General features: G+C 45.9%; 1 protein-coding gene across 1 annotated transcript in view; it reads left to right on the forward strand.

Annotated features, from left to right (window-relative positions):
* Positions 1–785: 785 nt before the first annotated feature.
* Positions 786–22,958, forward strand: part of Lmnb1 (lamin B1) — a 38,545-nt gene continuing 16,372 nt past the window's right edge. The window contains 3 exon segments of the mRNA NM_053905.2: positions 786–1,468; positions 21,912–22,068; positions 22,512–22,637. Of these exon segments, the coding sequence (NP_446357.2) occupies positions 1,110–1,468; positions 21,912–22,068; positions 22,512–22,637 (642 nt within the window). The 5' untranslated portion in view covers positions 786–1,109.

Genomic DNA, 22,958 nt, shown 5'->3' on the forward strand with positions numbered 1-22,958 from the left:
ACCTCGTCTTGGGACCAAAATATCAAAATCAATCTAGGGGCCAATTCCTGGGGGTAACTTTTTAAAACAAGACAAAGGTTATTTCAATTTTCTCAAGTCAAGACTCTTATTCTAACCAACAACGAGAGTTTACCCCAATATTCAAGTCAGATTAATAAGACTATTGGTGGGCTGTTTTGATTTTTCAGAACTGCACACCAGCAAACGGACAAGGGACCGCCCATCAGCATTGGAAGCCAATGATTTAAAAATCAATGCTGCTTTTGAAGTCAGTTGGCTTCAACACAACTAGATGCTCCGGCGGACAGTTTTCCATCCTAGAGAAAAATAGCGGCACGCTCTTGGAACCAGCAAGCAGAGCTGGGAGCTGGGACCGCAGCACCCATTTAGGTCAGGCCTCTGCATGAGGTTACACAGCCCGCGGACGCCCGTGGCCGGTCCAGTTTACTTTTGAATTTCCCTGAACCGCGGGCAGCCGGAGGCGGCGCGGACCCGCCCCGGAAGCCTGCGGTTCTTTCCCGCCATTCGCAGGCCCGGCCCCTCCAGGGGTCCCCACGGGGCTCCACGAGACCCGGCAGGCGCTGGGTTCCGGGCTAAGGACCGAGCAGTGCGGTGCACCCCTCCCCGCCACGCCCAGCTCGGAGCGCGAGGCGGACGGTTGCCGGAGGGTCAGATTTTGAATTTCTAGGCCGGGCCCCGGAGCCGCAGGGGCGCGCCGGCCGCTCGCCATTGGCCAGCGGCGGTCACGTGGGGCTCCGCCATGTTGCGGAGCGCGGCCCGTGCCACCTCCGCCCCCCGCGCCTCGCCTCCTACCCGCCTCTCGCCGCCCTCCTCCCTGGCCCGCCTGCCGCTCTGAGCAGCCCGAGAGGAAACAAAAGTGCTACGGGCGGGAGACTCACGTCCGCGACGCGCACCCGTTTCGGTCTCCAGGCTGTCCTGGCCTCTTCCCGCGCGCGTTTGCGAGTGAGCGTGTACACTCACAAAGGGCGTCTGGCGGGCGATCGCGGCCCTCCCGCTTCGCTCTTTGTGCGGTAGCCCCGCCGCCGCCATCCCAGGTACACTCCGTCCTCGCCGGCCTGTGGTTTGTACCTTAGATCCCGCCGCCCGCCATGGCGACCGCGACCCCCGTGCAGCAGCGGGCGGGCAGCCGCGCCAGCGCCCCCGCCACGCCGCTCAGCCCCACGCGCCTGTCGCGGCTGCAGGAGAAAGAGGAGCTGCGCGAGCTCAACGACCGTCTGGCGGTGTATATTGACAAGGTGCGCAGCTTGGAGACGGAGAACAGCGCGCTGCAGCTGCAGGTGACCGAGCGCGAGGAGGTGCGCGGCCGCGAGCTCACCGGGCTCAAGGCTCTCTACGAGACCGAGCTGGCCGACGCACGCCGCGCTCTAGACGACACGGCCCGCGAGCGCGCCAAGCTACAGATCGAGCTGGGCAAGTTCAAGGCCGAGCACGACCAGCTGCTGCTCAAGTGAGTACGAGTTGGACCGTCACGCCATGCTCCGGGGAGGGACCGCACAGGCCAGGTGCCTCGGCCTTCCGAACCGGACTGGGCCCCTATCTCTTGAAAGCAGAATGGAGAATCTAGTGATTTAAAACTGAACAGGGGTGCCTTGAAGAATGGTTGAGTTGTAGAGACGGTGGGGTCTTGGCGATCATTTCTAGGTGGCTGGGTCTGGGACTTGACCTCGGACCCCAGATTCCCCCATCTGTAGGCCCCGGGTACGGGGAGCTGATGCCATTGCGCGCGCTCGAGTGCGCGCCCGTGTTTCCGGCTGGTGGGAGACAAAGCATCTGGTGGGCTTGCTGGGCCTGGGCGGCTGGGCTGGGTGGACTCTTCAACCGCCAGAAGAATGAATGAGTTCTAGGCGGGCGGAGGAAGGGGAGGGACCGGCCGGGAGCGTCCGCGGCTCCCGTGGGTGGGCCTTGCTTTGGCGCGCTCAGTCTTGGCCCTGTGACATTTTGCTTGTGAACTGCGCCAGTCTTCCCCGCGCGGGAAGGGCGGGGACTGAGCTGCACGCCTCTGGCCCAGGGCTAGTTGGGTTTCCCTCTCTGGAGAGTTTCCTTTGCACTAGGATGTCCTCTGGTGGCGTCCAGGTCCTTAGATGTTCTGAGCACCAGATTCCTTAACCTGGGCTTTCATAGACCACGACTGTGGTCCTTTGAGTCGCCGATCGCCCACCCTGCAGGCAGTAGCACTTTCTTCCTCGATTTAGTCCTCCTATAAAGTAGTCCTTTAACTAGAAACCGTTCTGGAGACCCCGTACCCCTCGGCCATGGAAGGTCAAAGGGTTCTGTGTTTGAGATGTGTTGACTTGGGGAGAGCTGAGTTTTCAGACCAGGGAACACCTTTGCTGTCCTTTTCCTTGATTTCCTGATGGGTAAAGTGTCTGTTACTTGTGTGCAACAAGTATTGGTGGCAAACTTTAGAGAGTTGCTAAGTTCTAGTTTGGAATCCATGGTCTTTTCCCACTGCTAGTAGATTCGGGGGGAGCTATCTGATTCAGACTGTTTGCCTCGGGTATTTTTCTGTACATCCGAACCTTCTTGTTTCCCTCTCTTCCTTTCTCTAGGGTTGTGTATACTACCATGTCAGATAATTTAAAGATCGGCAAGAATGTATGTAGTAACAATAAAACAGTATGTAGGCTGGTTTAGAATGAACATTTACTTGCCACTTGTTTTAGAGACAAGAAATCTCATTCTCTTCCCCAAGCTGTCTGCACCTTGACCTAAAGTGATAATCTTCGGCAACCAGGATTCACTGGCTTGCCCACCCATCTTTTAAGTGTATGGGTGTTTTACCTTCATCGATGTCTGCACCACGTGCATTCCTGGTGCCCACAGCGGCCAGAAGAGGGCGTAGGCTCCTCTGGAACTAGAGTTATAGACGGGAGCCACCACGTGGGTGCTGGGAATGGAACCTGGGTGCACTGGGATAGAGAGCATTCAATGCTGGGGTATTTCACTCCAGCGCTGTTTGCTTTTTGAGACAGTCTCACTGTGTAGCACTAGCTTGGCGATCTCTGTAGACCATTGCTGGTCTACACAGACCCCAAATTAGAGATCCACCTGCCTCTGCTGCCCAACTGGAATTAAGGCACGTGCTACCGTGTCTCTCCTTTTCCCTGCCTTGTCCCTCTCCCACTTCTTTGAGATGGACTGAAGCTAGTCCTTTACCCCGGTGTTGGAACTAAGGCCCAGTGTCTGTCGGTGCGTGTATAACCTTCCATTTCTGTTCTTGGATTCAGTAACACTTGGGATCATTTTTAGAAGTGATAACATCTTTATCTTCTTTTTATTTTTAAAGACAGGACCTCAACTATGTAGTCCTGGATGGCCTGGGACTCCCAGATATCAGCCTGCCTTTTATCTCTTTAGTGCTGGGATTAAAGGTGCACCTTACCCTCAGGTGGTGGTGGCCGCAGAGGTGCTGGCCTTTAATTTCTGCATTTGAGAGGCTAAGGTAGGCAGATTTCTGAGTTCCAGGATAGCCTGGTCTACAGAGTGAGTTCCAGACAGCCAGAGCTACACAGAGAAACCCTGTTAAAGTTATGCCTCACCTTTTTTTTTTTTTTTTTCTCTTATTGCATTTCTTTAAATCTTAGGTGCCATTGCTTGTAAAACTTGGTCATTATTATGTGTATTAGTAAAAGAAAAACAAAATTTGGGCCAGCTCTTGACTTGGACCCATTGGCCACTTTAGAGATGTTAAAATGTTCCATAGGTCAAACATTGGTATGCACCAGTTACTGTTTCATTTTGAGTTCACAGATTAAATAAGTAAATAAACCAATGTCCTAGTTTTAGGGTGCAGTAGGGGAGACCATATAGCAAGCAAACAAAAACTGTCTTTTGTGTGGTCTGAGGCATTTCGATGCTGGGACTCGATAATCTTTGCAGAAGATAAGCCATTGATGGTGTCTACACAGCAGCAATACTGCCACCTGGCTGACGGTAGTTGTAAATGGTATGGCTCAATCACCTCTTGGTTTAAGTAGGATTAAAAACTGAAAAAGGTCATATGGGATTATTGTTGTAATGTAGAGCATATGGTATAACTTAGGTGACAAAACAATGAAAGGAAAATAAAGGTGAGCAGGAAAGGAAGAGCAGTTAAGGAGTGTATCTGAAACGTGACAGTTCTAGTCTTAAGATACCAAGTATCAAACATTTCTAGATTTGTGTTAAACAGTATATGCTTGAAGTGTCAGGATCAGGTGTTTTCCCATTTTGTTTCTTGAGACAAGGTTTCTCTGTGTAACAGTCAATGGTTGTTCTGGAACTTCATTTGTAGATCAGGCACAAGAGATCCACCTGCCTCTGCCTCCCGAGGTCTGGGAGTAAAGGCATACACCACCACAATTTTCTCAAAACATGCTAATATTAATTCTTTTTTATTTGGATCCTGTCATGTCTTGTACAGTTTTCCTAAATTGTTCATTTTTCTTGCTGACTAAAGAAACAATTACCTTTATATCTGCAAATCTTTCAAAGATAAATAATCATCACATCTGTTATACAACTCTGTTTTTTGTTTTTTTTTTTTTTTTGTTTTTTTTTTTATACAAGATCTTACTATCTCTGCCTGCCTTGCCTCCTCAGGGCTGGAATTAGAGATTACCACATCTGTTTTTAAGATGTCATGTATGCTGATATATTGGGATTTGTGTTCCAGTTTTGTCTGAATCATATATCCTCCTTTGGTTTTGTTGAGAACACTGTTGGATGACGTCTTTTAAGTCACTTAAGGTGGAGAGGACAGCAGGAAACTGTCTGGAGAGCTGAGAGTAACTGTCTCCTACTGGAGTAATAGATGGGCAAGGTTGTTTCAACATTTTGCCTCAGCCCGCGGCAGAGCGTGCCTTCTCTTTCCTGTGTCTTCAGCATTCACTGCTGTTGTGTTCTGATGCACCGCTTCTTCCACAGCTTCGTTCTTAGTTTGCTTTCTGTTGCTGTGATAGGACACTGACCACAAACAACTTGGGGAGCAGAGGGTTTATTTCACCTCCAGGTTAAGTTTCATCCTGGGGGAAGCTAGAAGGAACTCAAGCAGGAGCATGGGGGAACACTGCCAGGCGGGCGGGAATCCCTCTTCCCAGTATGTCTAAGTCTGTGTCAGGCTGACAAAGCCAGCTGGCACAGTTCTTATGGGGTTAGATACAGGTTGGTGAGCCCTTGCCCTTCAATCTCAAGTCCTTTCCGCTCTAGGCTTGGTTTCCTAATGATGTAGTTGCTTTGGGGAAATGTCATTATGCCTTTTCTTCACTCCATTTTTTCTGTTGTCTTTTGCTGGGCTATCATCCCCCCCCCCCCCCTTTGGGGATTGGCTGCACACATCAGGTACTAAAGTTATACAACCTTTTTAGTTTTTACTTGAAAATTACCTCAAATCCTTTCCAGTTCAATAATAATCTTTTTTTTTTTTTTTTTTTTTTTTTTTTTTTTTTAGATAGGACCTCATATAGCCTTGGCTGGTTTGGAATTCACTGTGCAGAACAGGCCGACTGGCCCTGAATTTATAGAGCTCTGCCTGCCTCTGCCTCTCAAATGCTAGGATCAATGGTTTGCACTAATCCTGTTTACTACTTTTGAGTTTGTGGGTAGAGATTGTCGGCGTGCATTCTCTGGCTAGTACGTGAAGGTCAGAGGACAGATCTGGGCTCAGTGTTTGCTACCTACCTTTCCACAGGTTCTGAAGATCCCCTTGGGTTGCCAGGCCTGCTAACAAGCTCCTTCATCAGAACAGCCATCTTGACAGCCCAGCAATCACTTTCCTATTTGAAATAGGTTACCACTATGTCATTGTCTGGCCTCAGACTCAGATCTTCTGGCCTGGGCCTCCCAAACACAGGAGTTAAAGGCTTGTGCCACCCGGCCTGGTGTATGCAGTCTTTATTAGTGTCTGGTGAGAGGACTAGGAGTAGCCCATCATTTTTAAATAAGTTATTTTGAACAATGAAAGAAGTATAATTTGGAAAATGAAAAGGAAGGATTGTTTTATTGTTGGTTTTTATTGTGGCTCTTGAACTTATTTAAAAATCTGTACGATTTTACTTTGAGCTGGTGTTTATGGAGTAATTACTATTTAGACAGACTTATATTAAGGAGACAGTTGTGGTATAGTTTTTTTTTTTTTTTAAAGTCACCTTTTAGAGCCAGGCAGTGGTGGTTCATACTTTTTAATCCTGGTACTCCACAGGCAAAGGCAGGTGAATCTCTGAGTTCGAGACCAGCCTGGTTTACAGAAAGAGTTACAGGACAGCCAGAGCTTCACAGAGAACGGTCTTGAAAAACCATCTTTTGGTTCCTTAGTATACCGAGACAAGAACAGAGTCCTGGTGCTGTAGGCACCTGTAATGGTTGCACTGGGGAAGCTGAGACTGAAGTGTTCAAGTTTGAGGTCAGCCTGAGTTAGAGACAGTCTCAGGGTTTCTGTGCTGTAAAGAAACACCATGACCACAGCAACTCTTAAAAAGGAAGTACTTAGTGGGGCTGGCTTACAGTTTAAAGGTTTAGTCACCGTCATCTCTGCACAGGCTGCCGTCTTCTGAAGGAGCTGAGAGGCAACAGGAAGAAAGTGACACTGGGCCTGGTTGGGTTTCTGGAAGCCCAACCCCAGTGACACACTTCCTCCAACAAAGCCATCCCTACTCTATCTAAAAACACCTTCCCCTTCAAACCACCACAGAGACCTTATGTCAAAAAACCTTCCAAATCAGCAAACAAGCAAGCAAGCAAACAACACCTTCTCACCAAACCAAATTCCAGAACCATTCATGGAAATCTCTTGGTCCTGCTGGAATCTGCTAACTGCTTGCATGCTATTGATGCTGGCGACCTCAGACGGGCTTCTTTTGAATTCAGTACAACTCGGACAAGTCTCTAACACATAGGCCTTTGGCTGAACCTTTCAAGACCCTTCCTTGCAATGTTTGCAAAGGAAGATAGGAAGGAAGATCCTGTAGGGATGGATGGTTTGTGTAGATGCAGCTTAATGAAAGTATGTGTCTTTCCTCTCTGAAGTCCCTGGCTTGGTGTGTTCTTTGATTTGTTTAGCTGTTACCTCTGATAAGCCTACATTAAAGGTTTGTGTCATGCACACGTGATCTGAGCCTCAGCTGTTGGCCGGTGACAGAGAATAGAGGGTAGATAACTTCATTGTTTCTAGGATTCAAAAATGGCTACCTACTACTAGTTTTCTTCTTGTGTACTTGCATGACAAAGGTATTTGGGGACTTAGATATTTTTAGGGTTGATGAGGGCCTCAGCAAGTAAAAGGACTTGCTGCTCAAGTCTGGTCACCCTAGTTCAGCTCTGGAACCTACGGTAGGAGAGGACCAACTCCTTGACCTGTCTTCTGGCCTCCACATAAAGGCTGGCCCATGAACATCTGTGAGCACATTCACAATGATAAAAATAGAAATTATACAAAAACGGAAATGAGAAACGGACACTGAGTAGAAAGTAAAAACCACCCACCTGCCCCAAGAATTGAGGACTGTGAGAAGCTGGTGCGGTGGCCCCCACACACGTTAGTGGCCCTGTGCTTCAGCAGAGAGGCAGGAGGGTCACGGGGTCACGTAAGCTCAGGCATTGCCGGCCTGCTTGCAGAGTGAGCACTTGTCCCAGGAAGACAAAACCCAGCCTGTGAGATGGCTCAGCAGGTGAAGGGGGCCATTACTCAGTCTGATCCCCAGGGCCATGGCAGGAGAGGCCAGACTCCAGCTGTCCTCTGACTTTACCTCACTCTTCCCTCCGCCCATAAAACATGCTAAAATGGGGAAAATGTTAGTTCTGAAGAATTGTGTTTGTCATTAATAAAAAAGGAGTTTATTATATAGGCAGGTAATTTTTTGTTATATACATTTTTATTGACATTTTGAATGGTAGTAAATGTGTTCAGTGCCATGAGTTAACACATTTTACAGCAATGGCAGGAACTTGTATTGGCCCCGTCAAGTGCTAGGACCCAAAGAAGAAACTTTACTGACAGGGAAGAGAGTGCCAGTTTCTCAGGCCAGAGAGTGCCATGAACATCCAGGAGCCTTCTGGCAAACAGTATCCAGTTACTAGTAAATGTTGTGTAATTTGCTAGTTAAGCATTAGCCACTGGGTAAAGGCATGGCAGTTTCTGAATATTTGGTCCTAGCAGTGGCTAAGTTTTGGAAGCTGACTGTAGTTCTTGGGATTCTTATGCTGTTTTTGATGGTGCGAACGGGGGCAGAAGCTTCCTTTCTACACTGGAATCAAAGTCTAATCATGTCGATTGTGCTTGAGCCTCAGGCACGGGGCTTTCAGCTAACCTGCTTGCTCAGTCTTTTAAAAACGTCCTAATTGTGTTGCTTTCGCTTCATTTGGATCTATTGATAGAGAGAGCCAGGGGGCTTGTGCAGTTAGATGGACCTCTGCCCTAACAGCTCGTTCTGTGGATAAAGGGCAGTCTGGAGGGCCCGAGTCTCCTGTAATGCTGGACAGAATGCTGACGGTCACTTCCCCTCTTTTCTGTTCTGGTTGTCAGACGCTGAACTGGAAGCTTTACCGATACCATCATGTAAGCGCTGTGATAACCTGCTGACGGATGACCCAGTGAGGCTCTGGGATCACTCAGTGAATGAATGGTGGAGATGGAACGGTGATTGCTCTAGTCTGCTCTGCTTTCTACAGACTGTCCTGTTCAGTCAGAGCAGTGCTGATGTGTATGGCTTTTCGGGTGTTCTGATAGACAGGAAGCAGTCTCACAGAGCACTGACATTGATGTTTGGACTGGAAGTCTCCACAGGACTGGTGACTTAGGGAGATAGGTGCTGCTCTTGGCAGTGGGACCAGCTGTCGTGGTGATAGTGTTCAAGGAGGTAATTTTGGATTTTGTCAGGAGGGTGCAGTAGTTTAGAGGGTGTTTGAAATGCTGAGGGTGTCACTTGCTAATAAGAAGTAGGTGAAGATGGGGCCGGAGAGATGGCTCAGTGGTTGTTAGGAGGGAGTTTTTGCTCTTCCAGAAGACTCAGCTCTCCTCCTAGTGCCCACTCGGTGGCTTTCAAACCTGGTAACTCATGCTACGGGGAAATCCCACACCTAGCCTTCATAGGCACCCTCACTTTCTCTCTCTCTCTCTCTCTCTCTCTCTCTCTCTCTCTCTCTCACACACACACACACACACACACACACACACACACACACACACACACGATTTTAAGAACAAAATAAATCTTTTAAATATCTTAAAAATTAGAAATTTGTATGTGTATGGGTGTTTTGCCTGCATGGGTATGTCTGTGCACCACATACCAGAAGGGGATGTTGGAGCCCCAGGACCTAGAGGTATAGACTATAGGAGCTGCCATGTGGGTGCTGGGGACTGAAACAGGGTCCTTTGGAAGAGTAGCCAGTGCTCTTAACCACTGAGCCATTGCTCCATTCCCAAATAAAATATATATATATTTTCTTAAGAAATGAGTGAGAGCTGCCTTCCCACGCAGTGAGTTAGTAACTTAGAAGGAATTAATACCTCCCTGAATCTTTAATGCATGACTGAGATGTGCTTCCATTCTGTATTCAGCACACACGGAACAGACTACGTGTTAAGTCTTTGCAGCAGGTGGTGGGGACAGAGTAGGACACTGTCCCCATTATCGTGTTGCTCCCAGTCTGGAATGGGAGCCAGAAAGCCAGTGTTAAAGTATTGTGATGTCAAGGAGTGAGTGCTGGGACAGCCGCTGCTTGCTGCTCTAAAGGAGTTCACCGTCACCCAAGGCTCATTAGGAGTAAATTGGACAGACCCCCTCAGGGAGGCACTAGCTAGGTGTTGGCTCCTAAGGAAGAGTTTCATTTCTCAATGGAAAAAATTAATATGCAGATTCCCTGAGCAGCAGGAATTCATGTAACTAGGTGTGTTAGTTACTAGGGGAAGGTTGAGGATTGCACCTTAGTCTGAGGGACCTCAGGAATCTTAAAGGAGTAACACAGATCTGGTTGTGTCACAGACATAAACAGACAAGAACGGCAGCATAGTACATAGGCAAGTGCTCACAGGCCGAGGATTTCAGGAAGGAGAAGGGAGGTGGTGTGAGACCCTGAGTGAGCGTGGGCTAGGAAGGAGCCTGGGTGGCCACTCTCATGTGTAGGCCATGCCAGCCGGGGCTGACGGGTGGCCAGGAAGCTCTCTTGAAGGATCCTGCTCTGGGTAGTCATGCGTTCCTGCTGTCTGGACTTCGGGGTGGAAATGTCAGCTTGCAGTGTAGAACTCTGAGATACTGGAGATGACGCTGAAGGTGGGAAAGACTCGGTGCATATGATCTGTAGTCAGAGAAAAGGAGTTGGTTAGGTTAATAGCCTAAAAAGTATCTGTTGTCCTTAGTGCCTGAGAGATGGTTTTTAGTGTAGGGAGAGCCTGGTGCGAGGTACAGTGGAGTGAAAGGCACCAGCTGCACTGAGGCTGTGAGGAGAGGATCGAGTTTGCTGTGCTGGGCTTGAGGCAGCACTTTGCATACAGTGGGGCAGCTGGCCAAGTGTTGTGTAGGAGTGCATGTGTACGTGTGTACTCATGTCTGCATGAGTAGAGACCAAAGAAAGACTTGGGGTGGTTTGAGACACTGGCTAGGCGGTAGCTAACAAGCTCTGTGTGCCCCACCTCCACGGCACTGTTAGAGGTGTGTGTGCTGTAATCTGAACTGCACACCAGCACTCTGACCTCGCCTGTGAGCCATGTCCGGCTCTCAGGAGGCTTGCATGTGTGTTTGTGCACGGTGCTTTCAGAGGCCAGAAGACGACGGGATCTTCAGGTTGTGGATGGTGCTTGTGGCTGCCATATGGTTGCTGGCACTGAGCCTGAGGCCTCTGGAGAGGCAGCAAGCACACTTGGAGTGAGTGGTCTTGAGCAAGTGTTGCCTTCCTAAGAAAGGCTCTTTCTCTGGACTGACCTCCTACAGTGTGTCTCTCCCCCAGAGTTTGAGACTTGTCTTCTCAGACACATACCTGTCCTGATGGCTTCTAAGGTGAAAGGCTTTCTCAACCCTTTATTTTGCTCATTTTGGGTTTCCTTTGGATTTCTTTCACCTTTGTTAGTTTCCACTCAGCTCAGTTCGATGTTGATTGACTTGGGGACCCCTTCCCTGACTTCTGTCTCAGACTTTTGTGAAGCGTGCCTTGTAAACAGGCCACCTATGACCATCCTGGTGTGCTGAGTGCAGTTCAAGGGCTTGTGACGCCTTCGTTTCCCTTCTGGGCTTTATATCCTGAGTGAATTGCATTATTGACTGGCCACTGTGCAGTGGTGTTGAGCTTTCCCAGCATCCCTTCTACAGTTTTTAGATGTTGGTAGGTCCACTTAGATCATCAGATTTAGGTATTTAAAATATTGTGCTCTGTTGCTTGCCCAAGTGACTAGTAGATAGAGAAATGATTTTTATTATATATTAGTGTATAGTTGGCTCTCTACACCCATAGGATTCAACTAAAAATACACAAAATTGCATTTATACTAAACATGTAAGGACTCCTACTCTAATTTACCAAATATAGCAGAACAACTGTTTCATGGGATTTGCCTTGTCTTAAGTGTTACAGCTAATCTAGAGGTGATTGAACGTGTAGAAGAGGGTATAGGTTATATAACATGTTTATATATCACCTATATAGTATAACTTTTTAAAAAATATTTATTTATTCTATATGAGTACACTGTAGCTGTCTTCAAACACACCAGAAGAGGGCATCGGATCCCATTACAGATGGTTGTGAGCCACCATGTGGTTGCTGGGAATTGAACTCAGGACCTCTGGAAGAGCAGTTGGGGCTCTTAGCCGCTGAGCCATCTCACCAGCCCATAGTATAACATTTTTAATTGTATCTATAACCTAGTATTTTGTAGAAGGAAGTTGCTGGTTTTGGTTATCTGTGTAAGAGGGGTCCCAGAACCAATCCTTTATTAATACCGAGGAGAGAAATATTCTGTGGTTCACTTTCAGTCTTAGTATTTTCCTTTGATTTGTTGGGATTGGCTTGTTTCCTGCTGGACTCTGCATGTGTCGGTGGACAATTCACTCTACCTTAGTGGCCTGGCAGCTCTGAGCGCCAGCACGCCATGCTCTCTGCATTGTCAGTGGAGACCCTACTCCTGGGGATTGTGTTCAGAAGATTGAGATTCTTATGGGAATTTGGTATATTGTATGTTTTATTTGGTATATTGTATGTTCACTAGTTTTCCTCATGAGGAACACCATGGCTGATGTCCTTTTCCCGTCACACAGTATTGAAAATGGTCAGTAACACCAGAGTAAACTCATGTTATCACGAAACTTGAGCCTATTATGAAATCAGATTATTTGGTTTTAGGAAAGCAGATGTGTTTTTTTGGGAACCTGGTTGAGTCTCCAGAGTGCAGGATTATTGATTGGCCTGAAGGTTATTTTTTAGGCACTTTAAAGTCTTAAATCCAAGTTTATTTTTTCTGCGAGTGTGGACCATGTGTAGATAATCATGGGAAGTGGATTCTGAGCTCTGATTGTGAGCGAGCCCCCAGAACACGCTCTGCGATGTGGTGAATAGGGCAGTGTTGTGGAGGGCAGCTGTCTACTTGCAGCTGTTCCCAACCTCCCTCCGGGGGATTAGGACAGGAACAGGCTGCTAGGGCAGCTTGGTTTGCTTGCTTCTCTAGGCAGGATGGCCCTTTTTCCAGCAGTTTTGTGCTGCTGGGCCTAGTGGTGCACAGCTTTAATCTCAGCATTTAGGGGCAGGAGGCGACTTCTGAGTTCAAGGCCAGCCAGGGCTATGCAGAGAAACCCTGCAAAACAACAATGAAAAGTACTTGTTTTGTGGTGATTAGGAATAATGGTTTTCTATAGAATGATTTGTATTATGGCTACCAAGTGAAAAATTAAGTGATTACCTTTTATCCCTCAGAATTGTTCTGAGTAAGAATGGTCTTATAATAATCTTATTTCTCACTTAGTTGGCGAACTTGGCCATGTTACTGAACACACAGTTTTTGACCCTGGCCACATTGATGCATGTACAGCATTTTAAATCTTAGGCAGATTCGTGTACATTTAGTTTGTAGAAAATGCCTGCTCTTGCAAAGGTCCTGAGTTCAATTCCCAGCAACCACAGAGCGAGTGGCTCACGACCATCAGACAATGGAGTCTGATACCCTCTTCTGGCATGCAGATGCACATGCAGACAGAGCACTCATACATTAATTATAGTAAATCTTAAAAAAAATTAGCACTATACTTTTTTCTTAGGTGTAGCTGTTCTGCCAACCCAGGCACCTATAATTCATAGTTCTTTCATTGCTTATTCTTTTGTAGTTGTTTTTGAGATGTGGTTTCAATATGCAGGTGTAGCAGTACCTGGACTTGCTTTGTACAATAGACAGACCTTTTTAACCTGTGGCAGTCTGGAGGCAGCCTTAATTCCCCTTCCTCCCGCCCCCCCAACTTAAGGTCTTAAGCTGGTCTTGAACTTGCCACCCTCCTGCCTCATTCTTTTGAATATTATTAATGGTGTGTGTGTGTGTGTGTGTGTGTGTGTGTGTGTGTGTGTGTATGCGTGTGTGCGCGCACGCTAGTTTGCATGCATGTGGAAACCAGAGGTTTCCAAAATCCTAACTCAGAAGTTGTCCCTGATTGAGACAGAGTTTCACCGGGTTCTGAGGCTAGTTGATGTGTGAGCCCCAAGGATCTTGTTCCCAGTACAAGTTAGAAGTAACTAACTAGCTCCTTAATGTAATTTTTTACACATTACCTTTTCATACATAAAAAAATCAAATAACACAAAAAGTACTTAGGAAAAGAAAAATCAAGACACTTGTAAAAGAAGGATGGGCCCCAACCCAAGCCTTTTTCCAGATCCTCACTAAAGGTGAGTGTAGATTCTTTGTCTACAGCTGCACTGCATGATTAGAAATTGTTCATTCTTTGAGGTGCTACTGGTCAAACTAGAAATTTCACTTGGATGATCATTTCTGTCAGGTGTTCTGACAGCACGAGAAAGAGTTAATAGAGAGGTAATCATTTCCTAACACCCAACTAAAACTGTTCTGTAATGAGCTTCTAATTAGGTTCATTTAAGCGGGGCAGGAAGGAATTCACTACACACACACACACACACACACTCTCACACTCACACCTTTGAATGCCACTCATTCCCCGTGCTTATTATGATTTAAGTATTTGTTCCTAGAGTTTGGCCTACTGATTTTTGTTTCATACAAACTCTTAGTTCTCCTTTTAATTGGTCTAATTTTTTCGTGTGTTTATTGTTAAGGTTGGGTATGGCTAAGTATGCTTGTGATCCCAGATTTTAGGAGACAGAGGCAGGAGAATGAATTAAAAGCCAGACACACACACACACACACACACACACACACACACACACACCCCAGCACTTACAAGGAAGGGGCAGGTGAATCTCTGGAGTTCAAGGCTAGCATGGTCTACAGAGCGAATTCCGGGACAAACAGGGATATACAGAAAAACCCTCTCTCAAAAACAAAACAAGACATACATGCATACATACATACATACAGTCAGTCAGTCAGTCAGTCAGTCAGTCAGTCAGTCAGTCAGTCAGTCAAGAAACCAAAGAAGAACATGTTTACTGACAGGATAGGCTTACTAGTTCATTTTCAGATGCTATGATTGTCAGACACTAGGTCTTGGATGGTTTTCTGAAGAGCTTCATGGAGATTTTCTTCCTTTTTTTTTTTTAAATTTATTTTATGTATATGAGTATACTGTAGCTGTCTTCAGACACACCAGAAGAGGGCATCGGATTCCATTACAGATGGTTGTGAGCCACCATGTGGTTGCTGGGAATCAAACTCAGGACTCTGGAAGAGCAGTCAGTGCTCTTAACCGCTGAGTCATTTCTTCAGCCCGATTTTCTTCTTTTTTGTGGGTGGGCACAGTTTGTTATTCTGGCCAGCCTGGGATTCATTCGCTACTTGAATGGCTTCTGTCTCCTGGTGCTAGGATTAAAGATGTGTGCCACCATGCCCAGCTCCACTGAGCATTTATTTTGAGTAGTGCTGTAATTTTGTTTTAATAAACTGGTCTAGAGTAGAATATACCTAGGGAATGGAGGGTGTGGAGACGGTGGTGATGCACCCTGTTTCATATGCCCTGTTTCAGAGCCCAGTGCATCTGGTGCTAAATGGTGATCTGAAACCAACTTAAGGCTAAACTGCTCGTCACATGCCCCGGCACACCCACAAGTACAGAGGTCAATGTGCCTTGCTGTAGAGGTAGCATCTGTAGAGTAGCAGTTGGCTGCTCCCTTTAGAGTGGCCCTATGGTAGCATCCATGTTTTCAGTGTTAACGTTGTGAACTGGGAAGGAGGAGAGGAGCCATGAGTGAACACACAGAGCAGGGGGTTTGAAAGTACTGAGTAACTACTTGTACTTAGTTTTTAGTTTTTCAGTCCCTGGGGAGTGGGTGTGTCCCCAGGCGGTGCTAGTTGTGTTAGGAAAGGACAACTACACCCTGCCACTGTGGAATATGATGGACAATCGCCAGCTGATTATTTTTTTTAATAATCATGTCAGATGTGTTTAATTGCTTAATGTTTATGGTAAAATTCAAGCTTTCTTGGAAGGATAGCTATCTTGGGGGTAGAAATTCTTTATCAGGATAGAGGGCCAACTACATTTTATAAACTGCCTACCTCTTGGATGCAGTTGGAGTTTTGGTTCTTGTGTGTAGTGTCTGAAGGGATATTTTATGACTTGTTTTCAGTAGTGTGCATATTTGTAGCATTAGATTCATGTGCTGAATTTAATTGAAAACTTGGAGCTAGAAGTAGTTGGATTAGGCCTATCAATAGCAAGTCTGCAGCGGAGGAAGAGTCCACGAGAAATGTTGTGTAGCGCCTTGATTGCTGCTTTTAGTAAGTAACGTTGGATTCCTGTCTCTTCTTTGACAGTATCAGATGCCACATTGCTTAAGTGATACAATGTGTTCAGAATTCCAGCCTGCACCTTCTGTACTTTGACTGCGTGCTGATAAATAACATTTGGACTGTCCTTGCCATGTTTCGTGAAAAATAAGAAAACAATTAGAAACCTGTGACAAGATTATGCTCAGATTGTTAACTTACTGACAGAGTGGCCTCCTATGCCCCTGGCATTGGCCACCAGTGTGACGTAAAACTCACTGGGTAACATTATCTGGACATGCGTGTAATCTTAAGAATGTTTTCGTGATTCATCAACATTGGCATGATGAGAGGGAGGAGATTTGAGAACGTGAATCTCAGAGGTGATAAAATTATTACAGCCTTTTCCTTAAGAGACATTTTCTGCAGGGTGAAGGGCCAGGGCGAGGCTTTGGGGAGGTGTTATTTTGATACTATACTTGCACTCTGGGCTCTGCGTGACAGCCACGCACTCTTACTGAATGCCCCACAGCCAGACCATTGCCATCTTCAGGTTCGCTGTATAGAAAATTCGGGAATAATAAAAGAGGTCTTGCCCTTCTTTGGGTCTTGAATCTTTTGAGGGAGCCAAGCATCCCACATAGGGATCTGTGTCGTCAGTGTAACATCCGTGCACTTCATGTCTGGAGGTGGCTGTGGGCTCTCCTCTCTTTCTCAGCGGCTGGCTAGAGGCATCCACATCTGTCCTGTTAATGAGGGATTGAAGGGAGAGAGGCGAAAGATGCTTGAGTACAGAACACTTGCTTGGAGTTGGAAGGTACTTGGGATAAAGGACAGCGGGGGAGGGGGGATGTATACCACTAGCTCCCCGTGAAGGCACCCCACAAATCCATTTCATTCTCTCACTGACACAGCAGGCAGCTGCATTCATAAGCAAAGCCCACTCCACAGCATCCTTGCCTAACTTGCTGCCCACCCTTGACAACGCTCAGTTATGTTGGACATTGGCTCTAATGCTTTGATTCAGTCTGGAATCTGTGTGTCCAAATGCTAAAGGTCCTTGTCCCCAGTTGGTTTTTGGTCGATCAATAAAGATGCCAACGGCCAATGACTGGGGCAAAGGGAGACCCTTAGAGTTACACAGGAGGGAGGAGGAGACAGAGGATCTCCATGGATGGATGTAGGAACTGCAGGAGCTAAGCCAATCAGGCGAGTGAGATTTTGGGTAAGTGCCCACTGGCCACTTCCCTGATTGGTCTAGGGTAGAAGGGGAAGGTTTAGGAGTGCCTAGCCTTTGAACCAGCCAAGGCATTTTAAAAATAAGCTAATGTGTGTTTTGTGTCTCATTCATGGGTCCAACGATTTTGTGGACGGGTAGCTGGAAGTGCAACACACTGGGAGCACAAAGCAGTGTAGCAAAACCTCACTGCTACACAGTTAAATGACTGTCACCAATTTTAGGGACTGACTGAGGGAGGCCCTTTCTGTGTATAACTCATGTAGCTATGGATATCTAAGTTAGGTGATTGCTGCAGGAGCCAGGAGCCCTCGCTGAGGTGCAGTACAGTGCCTGTTGTCTTACTTTAGAGAAGGCCATACTGGCTTGTAGGGCAGATCTTGACTGATTGTCAGAGTAAGTTTGGTCTTGTGTCTGGGCAGGGGCTGGGGAGGGTCCAACACTTAACACTTTTTTTCCTTAATTTTATTATATGTATATGGTGTTTGCCTGCTTGTGTGTCAGTATCCCATTTTGTGCAGTGCCCTCAGAGGCCAGAATATGGTGTTAGATCCCCTGGAACTGGAGTTACTTAATATGAGCTACCCTGTGGGCATTGGGAATAGAACCTAGGCCCTCTGGAGAAGCAGACAGAGAGAGCTCTTAACCTGAGCCACATGAAGACAGTAAAGGGCTTTTTGGTGAGGCCTTTTACTTTTGGAATGATAAAATTGTAAGCCTCAGTTCCTTTGGAGTCATTTGGGTTTCATAGGTCTATCTGGATGTTGGGTTTTACTAATCATATTAAGCCTTTTCATAATGTATTAGCGCCAGTTCGTGTGTGTGTGTGTGTGTGTGTGTGTGTGTGTGTGTGTGTGTGTGTGTGTACACTATAGTAGTTGTGAACGGGAATAGTTTTTCAAAGTACATACTGAGGCATACATACATAAAATATCCAAGAAAAAGAAAGAAATACTGTCTGTGTAGTCACATGTCAATGTATTGATGTGTACATTTTTCCCTCCTAGAGTGGAGCCTATGAAATAACTACTATTACTTTCTTTGGGGAGTTAACTTCTTCATTTTTTATCATAACTTTCTTTTTATTTCTTTGTCATATAATTTTTTATTGGATTTTTTATTTACATTTCAAATGTTATCCTCTTTCCCGGTTTCCTGTTCATAAACCCCCATCCCATCCCCTCTCCTTCTATGAGGGTGTTTCCCCACACAACTGCCCACCCCTCATAATTTTCTAATGTACAAATTACAAAAGTCTGTTAGTTGAGTTTCTCTGGAAAGGGCTATTTATAGGTCTTTTATACACTCTTAGTAAAAGGGCCAAGTGTTTAAAATAAGAGCTCACCGCCCCCCCCCCCCCCCACTTGGGTGCAGACTTACAAACTTAACTTTTTGTGCAAATGTTTCTAGCCGGGCAGTGTGGTGCACACCTTTAACCCCAGGACTCAAGAGGCAGAGGGAGGTGGATCTTTAGTCTGAAGTCAGCCTGACGTACAGTGAGTTCCAGACAGCGGGGGAAACCCTGGCTTGTCAAACCCTCTCTTGAACCCCCATTCCCATCTGCCCAAGAAGAGCATGTTTCTAGTTTCTGATTTGCTTGCCTAGTTTGTAGATCCTGTGACTCCATCCTTTCAGCCCTTGTTAGAGCACTTCTGGACAGAGTATTCTTGATAGGTTACCTGTGCTTTAAGAACTTGACCTTAAGAGACAGACGCCATCAGCATCTCCTTCATTCTCTTTTTCATGTCTGTCTTGGTTTTGGTTTTGGTGAAGGAAATGACTAAGTCGTGTAAACTGCTGCACAGTGTTTCCTGTATTCCACAGTGTTTCCTGTATTCCACAGTGTTGCCTGTATTCCACAGTGTTTCCTGTATTCCACAGTGTTTCCTGTATTCCACAGTGTTTCCTGTATTCCACAGTGTTGCCTGTATTCCACAGTGTTGCCTGTATTCCAGTGTTTCCTGTATTCCACAGTGTTTCCTGTATTCCACAGTGTTTCCTGTATTCCACAGTGTTTCCTGTATTCCACAGTGTTTTCTGTATTCCACAGTGTTTTCTGTATTCCACAGTGTTTCCTGTATTCCACAGTGTTTCCTGTATTCCACAGTGTTTCCTGTATTCCACAGTGTTTCCTGTATTCCACAGTGTTTCCTGTATTCCACAGTGGTGTTTCCTGTATTCCACAGTGTTGCCTGTATTCCACAGTGTTGCCTGTATTCCACAGTGTTTCCTGTATTCCACAGTGTTGCCTGTATTCCACAGTGTTTCCTGTATTCCACAGTGTTTCCTGTATTCCACAGTGTTGCCTGTATTCCACAGTGTTTCCTGTATTCCACAGTGTTTCCTGTATTCCACAGTGTTTCCTGTATTCCACAGTGTTGCCTGTATTCCACAGTGTTGCCTGTATTCCACAGTGTTGCCTGTATTCCACAGTGTTGCCTGTATTCCACAGTGTTGCCTGTATTCCACAGTGTTTCCTGTATTCCACAGTGTTTCCTGTATTCCACAGTGTTTCCTGTATTCCACAGTGTTTCCTCTTACACTTGGTGTGACTAGGAGTTCTGAGCTCTGCATGTATCACTCTTGCATCAACACAGTGGGTGCTGCATACATGATACCATGTAGAAAGAAAGAACATGGTCATTTTATAGCCTGCTCATGGCCCCCACAGAATCCCCACGGTGTGCTCTAATTTATACACTAGTCAATGCTGTAGTAGTTTTTCTAATGAATTTGTGTCATTAGCTTTTGTAAATTCTGTGTATATAAAATGTGTATAGATTTTTTTTAGATTTGTTTTCTATGAATGTGCATTTTGCATACATGTATGACAGTTTACCACTTTTATGTTTGGTGCCCCCTAGAGGTCAGAAGAGGGATTTACTGAACTGCAGTTAACAGAGTTAGGGAATTACTCTGTGGGCATGTGGGATGCTAGGAATAAAATCTGGGTCCTCTGCAAAAGCAACAAATGTTGCATTCCTGAGCCATCTCCAACTTCTAAATATGATTTTTTTTAAGTTTACGGACTGGAAACATATCTTAGCTGGTAGAGTGCTTAGCTTGCATGTGTGAAACCTTAGGTCCGGTTCCCAGAGCACAGTAAAGCTGGGTGTCCCTATGTTCCTGTAATTCTAGCACTTGGAGATGAGGGTGGGCAGATCTGACTTCAAGGTTGTCCTTGGCTACATAGCTGATTCCAGGCCGTACAAGTTACATGGAGCTTTTCTCAAAAAGAGTCATTTTCCTTTGACTCTAGGTGTGTGTGATATGTATTCAGCTTGGCCATTTTATGGTGGGATAAGATTGTGGCTCTTTCACAAGCTTCTGCATGGGATTTCTGTAGGGTCCCAGGGCTCGCAAGTTTGTTTGGCTGTGATTGACCAGGATTGGATTCTTTTTTTAAAGGATAGGTGTGTGTCTGTGTGTGTTTGTGTGAGTGTGTGCATTCCTGCCTGTTTGCCTGTCTGTCTTGTGTTCCTGAGTGTCTGAGACTGTATGGACATGTGCACGTGTGAGTTTGTGTGTATCCGTCTGAGGATGTGTATGAGTGTGTGCATATGAGGATGTGTATGAGTGTGTGCATATGTGATGTAGGTGTCCACAGGGTTCAGAAGAGGGAGTCAGATTTTGGAGCCGGAGCCACGTGTGTCTGGGATTCTGATTCTAGACCTCGTAATGGAGTAGAAAATGAACTGAATCATCTTTCCAGCCCACATAGAAGATTTTTTTTTTTTTTTTTTTTTGAGCTGGGGACCAAACCAAGGGCCTTGCGCTTGCTAGGCAAGTGCTCTACCACTGAGCTAAATCCCCAACCCCGAAGATTTTTGTTTTAAGTCAGAATTTAAAACAGCAGTTTTGTCCCTTCTAGACTAGTTTTCAGCTAAAGCCTGCCATCTTGTGGCCCTAAAAATACAGGACTCGGGACAAAAGATTCTGTTGAGATTATGTCTGCTATACCACAGAGAGTAAAGAGTCCTCTCCTTAGATTACTAAATTACCATTGAATCAATGTCCCTAACATTAGCAATACTCTAGTTTTAATTAAGAGGAAGTATTCAGAATCTTGATATTGTGAAGGCTTTCCTGTAGAGTTAATGATAAAGTTTTATTTAAATTTCAGACATATCTTTTAAAATGTAATTGTCTACATATTATTCCCTGAATTTGGTGGCACATACTTTTTATTCTCCTAGTACCTGGAGACATCCTAGAATCTGAGTTTGACACCAGCCCGATTCACAGAGAGATTCCAGTTAGTTAGGGCTACATAGTGCGATTCCTCCACCGTTTTAAATGGATTAATTCTATATAGTAATGAATATTACTTTTCCAACATAGAAGCCCCATGTAATTAGGGAAATTTCAGCTCACCTCGTATGGTAGAAATAGATGCTGGCAAGCTTCTTGGCACTGGTTAGTGGATGCTGATATCAAGCGATCTTATGTGAGTCAGTGCTTTGCTGACATCTGTGTCTGCACCCCGCGTTTGTGTCTAGGGCTTATGGAGGCTGGGAGAAGGTGTCTGATCTCATGGAACTGAAGTCAACAGATGACCACCATGTGGGTCCTCAGTAAGAGCAGCCAGTGCTTTTAACCCTGAGCCATCTCTCTAGTCCCCAGAGCCTGGGCCTTAGCAGTTTCTTTGTCCCACAGTCATTAGTTAACCCCATGATATGGGGAAATTTCATCTGATGCTCTTGGGCTCTCCTGAGGCTCAGTGTTGAAGCTGCTTGGTTTCTCCCCTAAGCGGGCAGGAAGCCTGCAAGGCAGGGTTGTGATTGTGTTTTTCTGATGTTACAGTTATGCTAAGAAGGAGTCTGATCTCAGTGGAGCCCAGATCAAGCTTCGAGAGTATGAGGCCGCGCTAAACTCTAAGGATGCAGCACTGGCTACTGCCCTTGGGGACAAAAAGAGTTTAGAGGGAGACTTGGAGGATCTGAAAGACCAGATTGCCCAGGTAAGATTCTACCCTGATCTCTCTGTTTGACTAGTTGGCAGTTGTAAGTCATGAACTGTGGATTTTTTTCTTTTTTAAATCGACTAATTAACTACCCCTCACCATCTTGTCTGGGCTTTGTAGATCTCCCTGCTTTCCTGGGCACACCCTCCTTCTGCTTTCAAAGCCTGTTTCTTTCTTACACCAGACACAAAGTGGAAGAGAAGTCATCGCACACTGGAAACATGCAAGTGGTTAGCTCAAGTTTGGTTTGGATTTTGAGACATGAAGGATTGACTTTGTCATTCACTACGTTCATTGGTGATATGTGATGCCCTGGGGTAGAAACAGCAAGTGACCAGGAAGTTAAAATGAGATAATCCTGTTAATGCAGAGGAACACTAATGTCTTACATTATCACTAAAGCATTGTCATGTAATCTTTACTATTGCTTTTCTTCGTAGTTGGAAGCATCCCTATCTGCCGCCAAAAAGCAGTTGGCGGATGAGACTTTGCTTAAAGTGGATCTGGAGAACCGTTGTCAGAGCCTTACTGAGGACTTGGAGTTCCGTAAAAATATGTATGAAGAGGTAACTGCAGGAATATTTTGCTTGTTGTTGTTGTTTTGTTTTTTGTTTTTGTTTTTCCCTCTGTGTAAGCCTGGCCATCCTGGAACTCCCTCTGTTGACCAGGCTGGCCTCAAACTCAGATTTGCTTGCCCCTGCTTCCCAAGTGCTGAGATTAAAGGTGTGTGTTGTGCCATCACTGCGTGGCAGAGGAAACGCAGACTGGGCATGACGGCCATATCTGGAATCCTGGCATAGGGAAATTAGGATTTCAGGGTCATCCTTCCGTGCAGTTAGTTACCTCAAAAAACCATGGGCTGCTGAGATGTCTTATCAGATAAAGGC

This window comes from Rattus norvegicus, chromosome 18 (assembly GCF_021556685.1).
Source record: "Rattus norvegicus strain SHRSP/BbbUtx chromosome 18, alternate assembly SHRSP_T2T, whole genome shotgun sequence".
NCBI classification, from domain to species: Eukaryota; Metazoa; Chordata; class Mammalia; order Rodentia; family Muridae; genus Rattus; species Rattus norvegicus.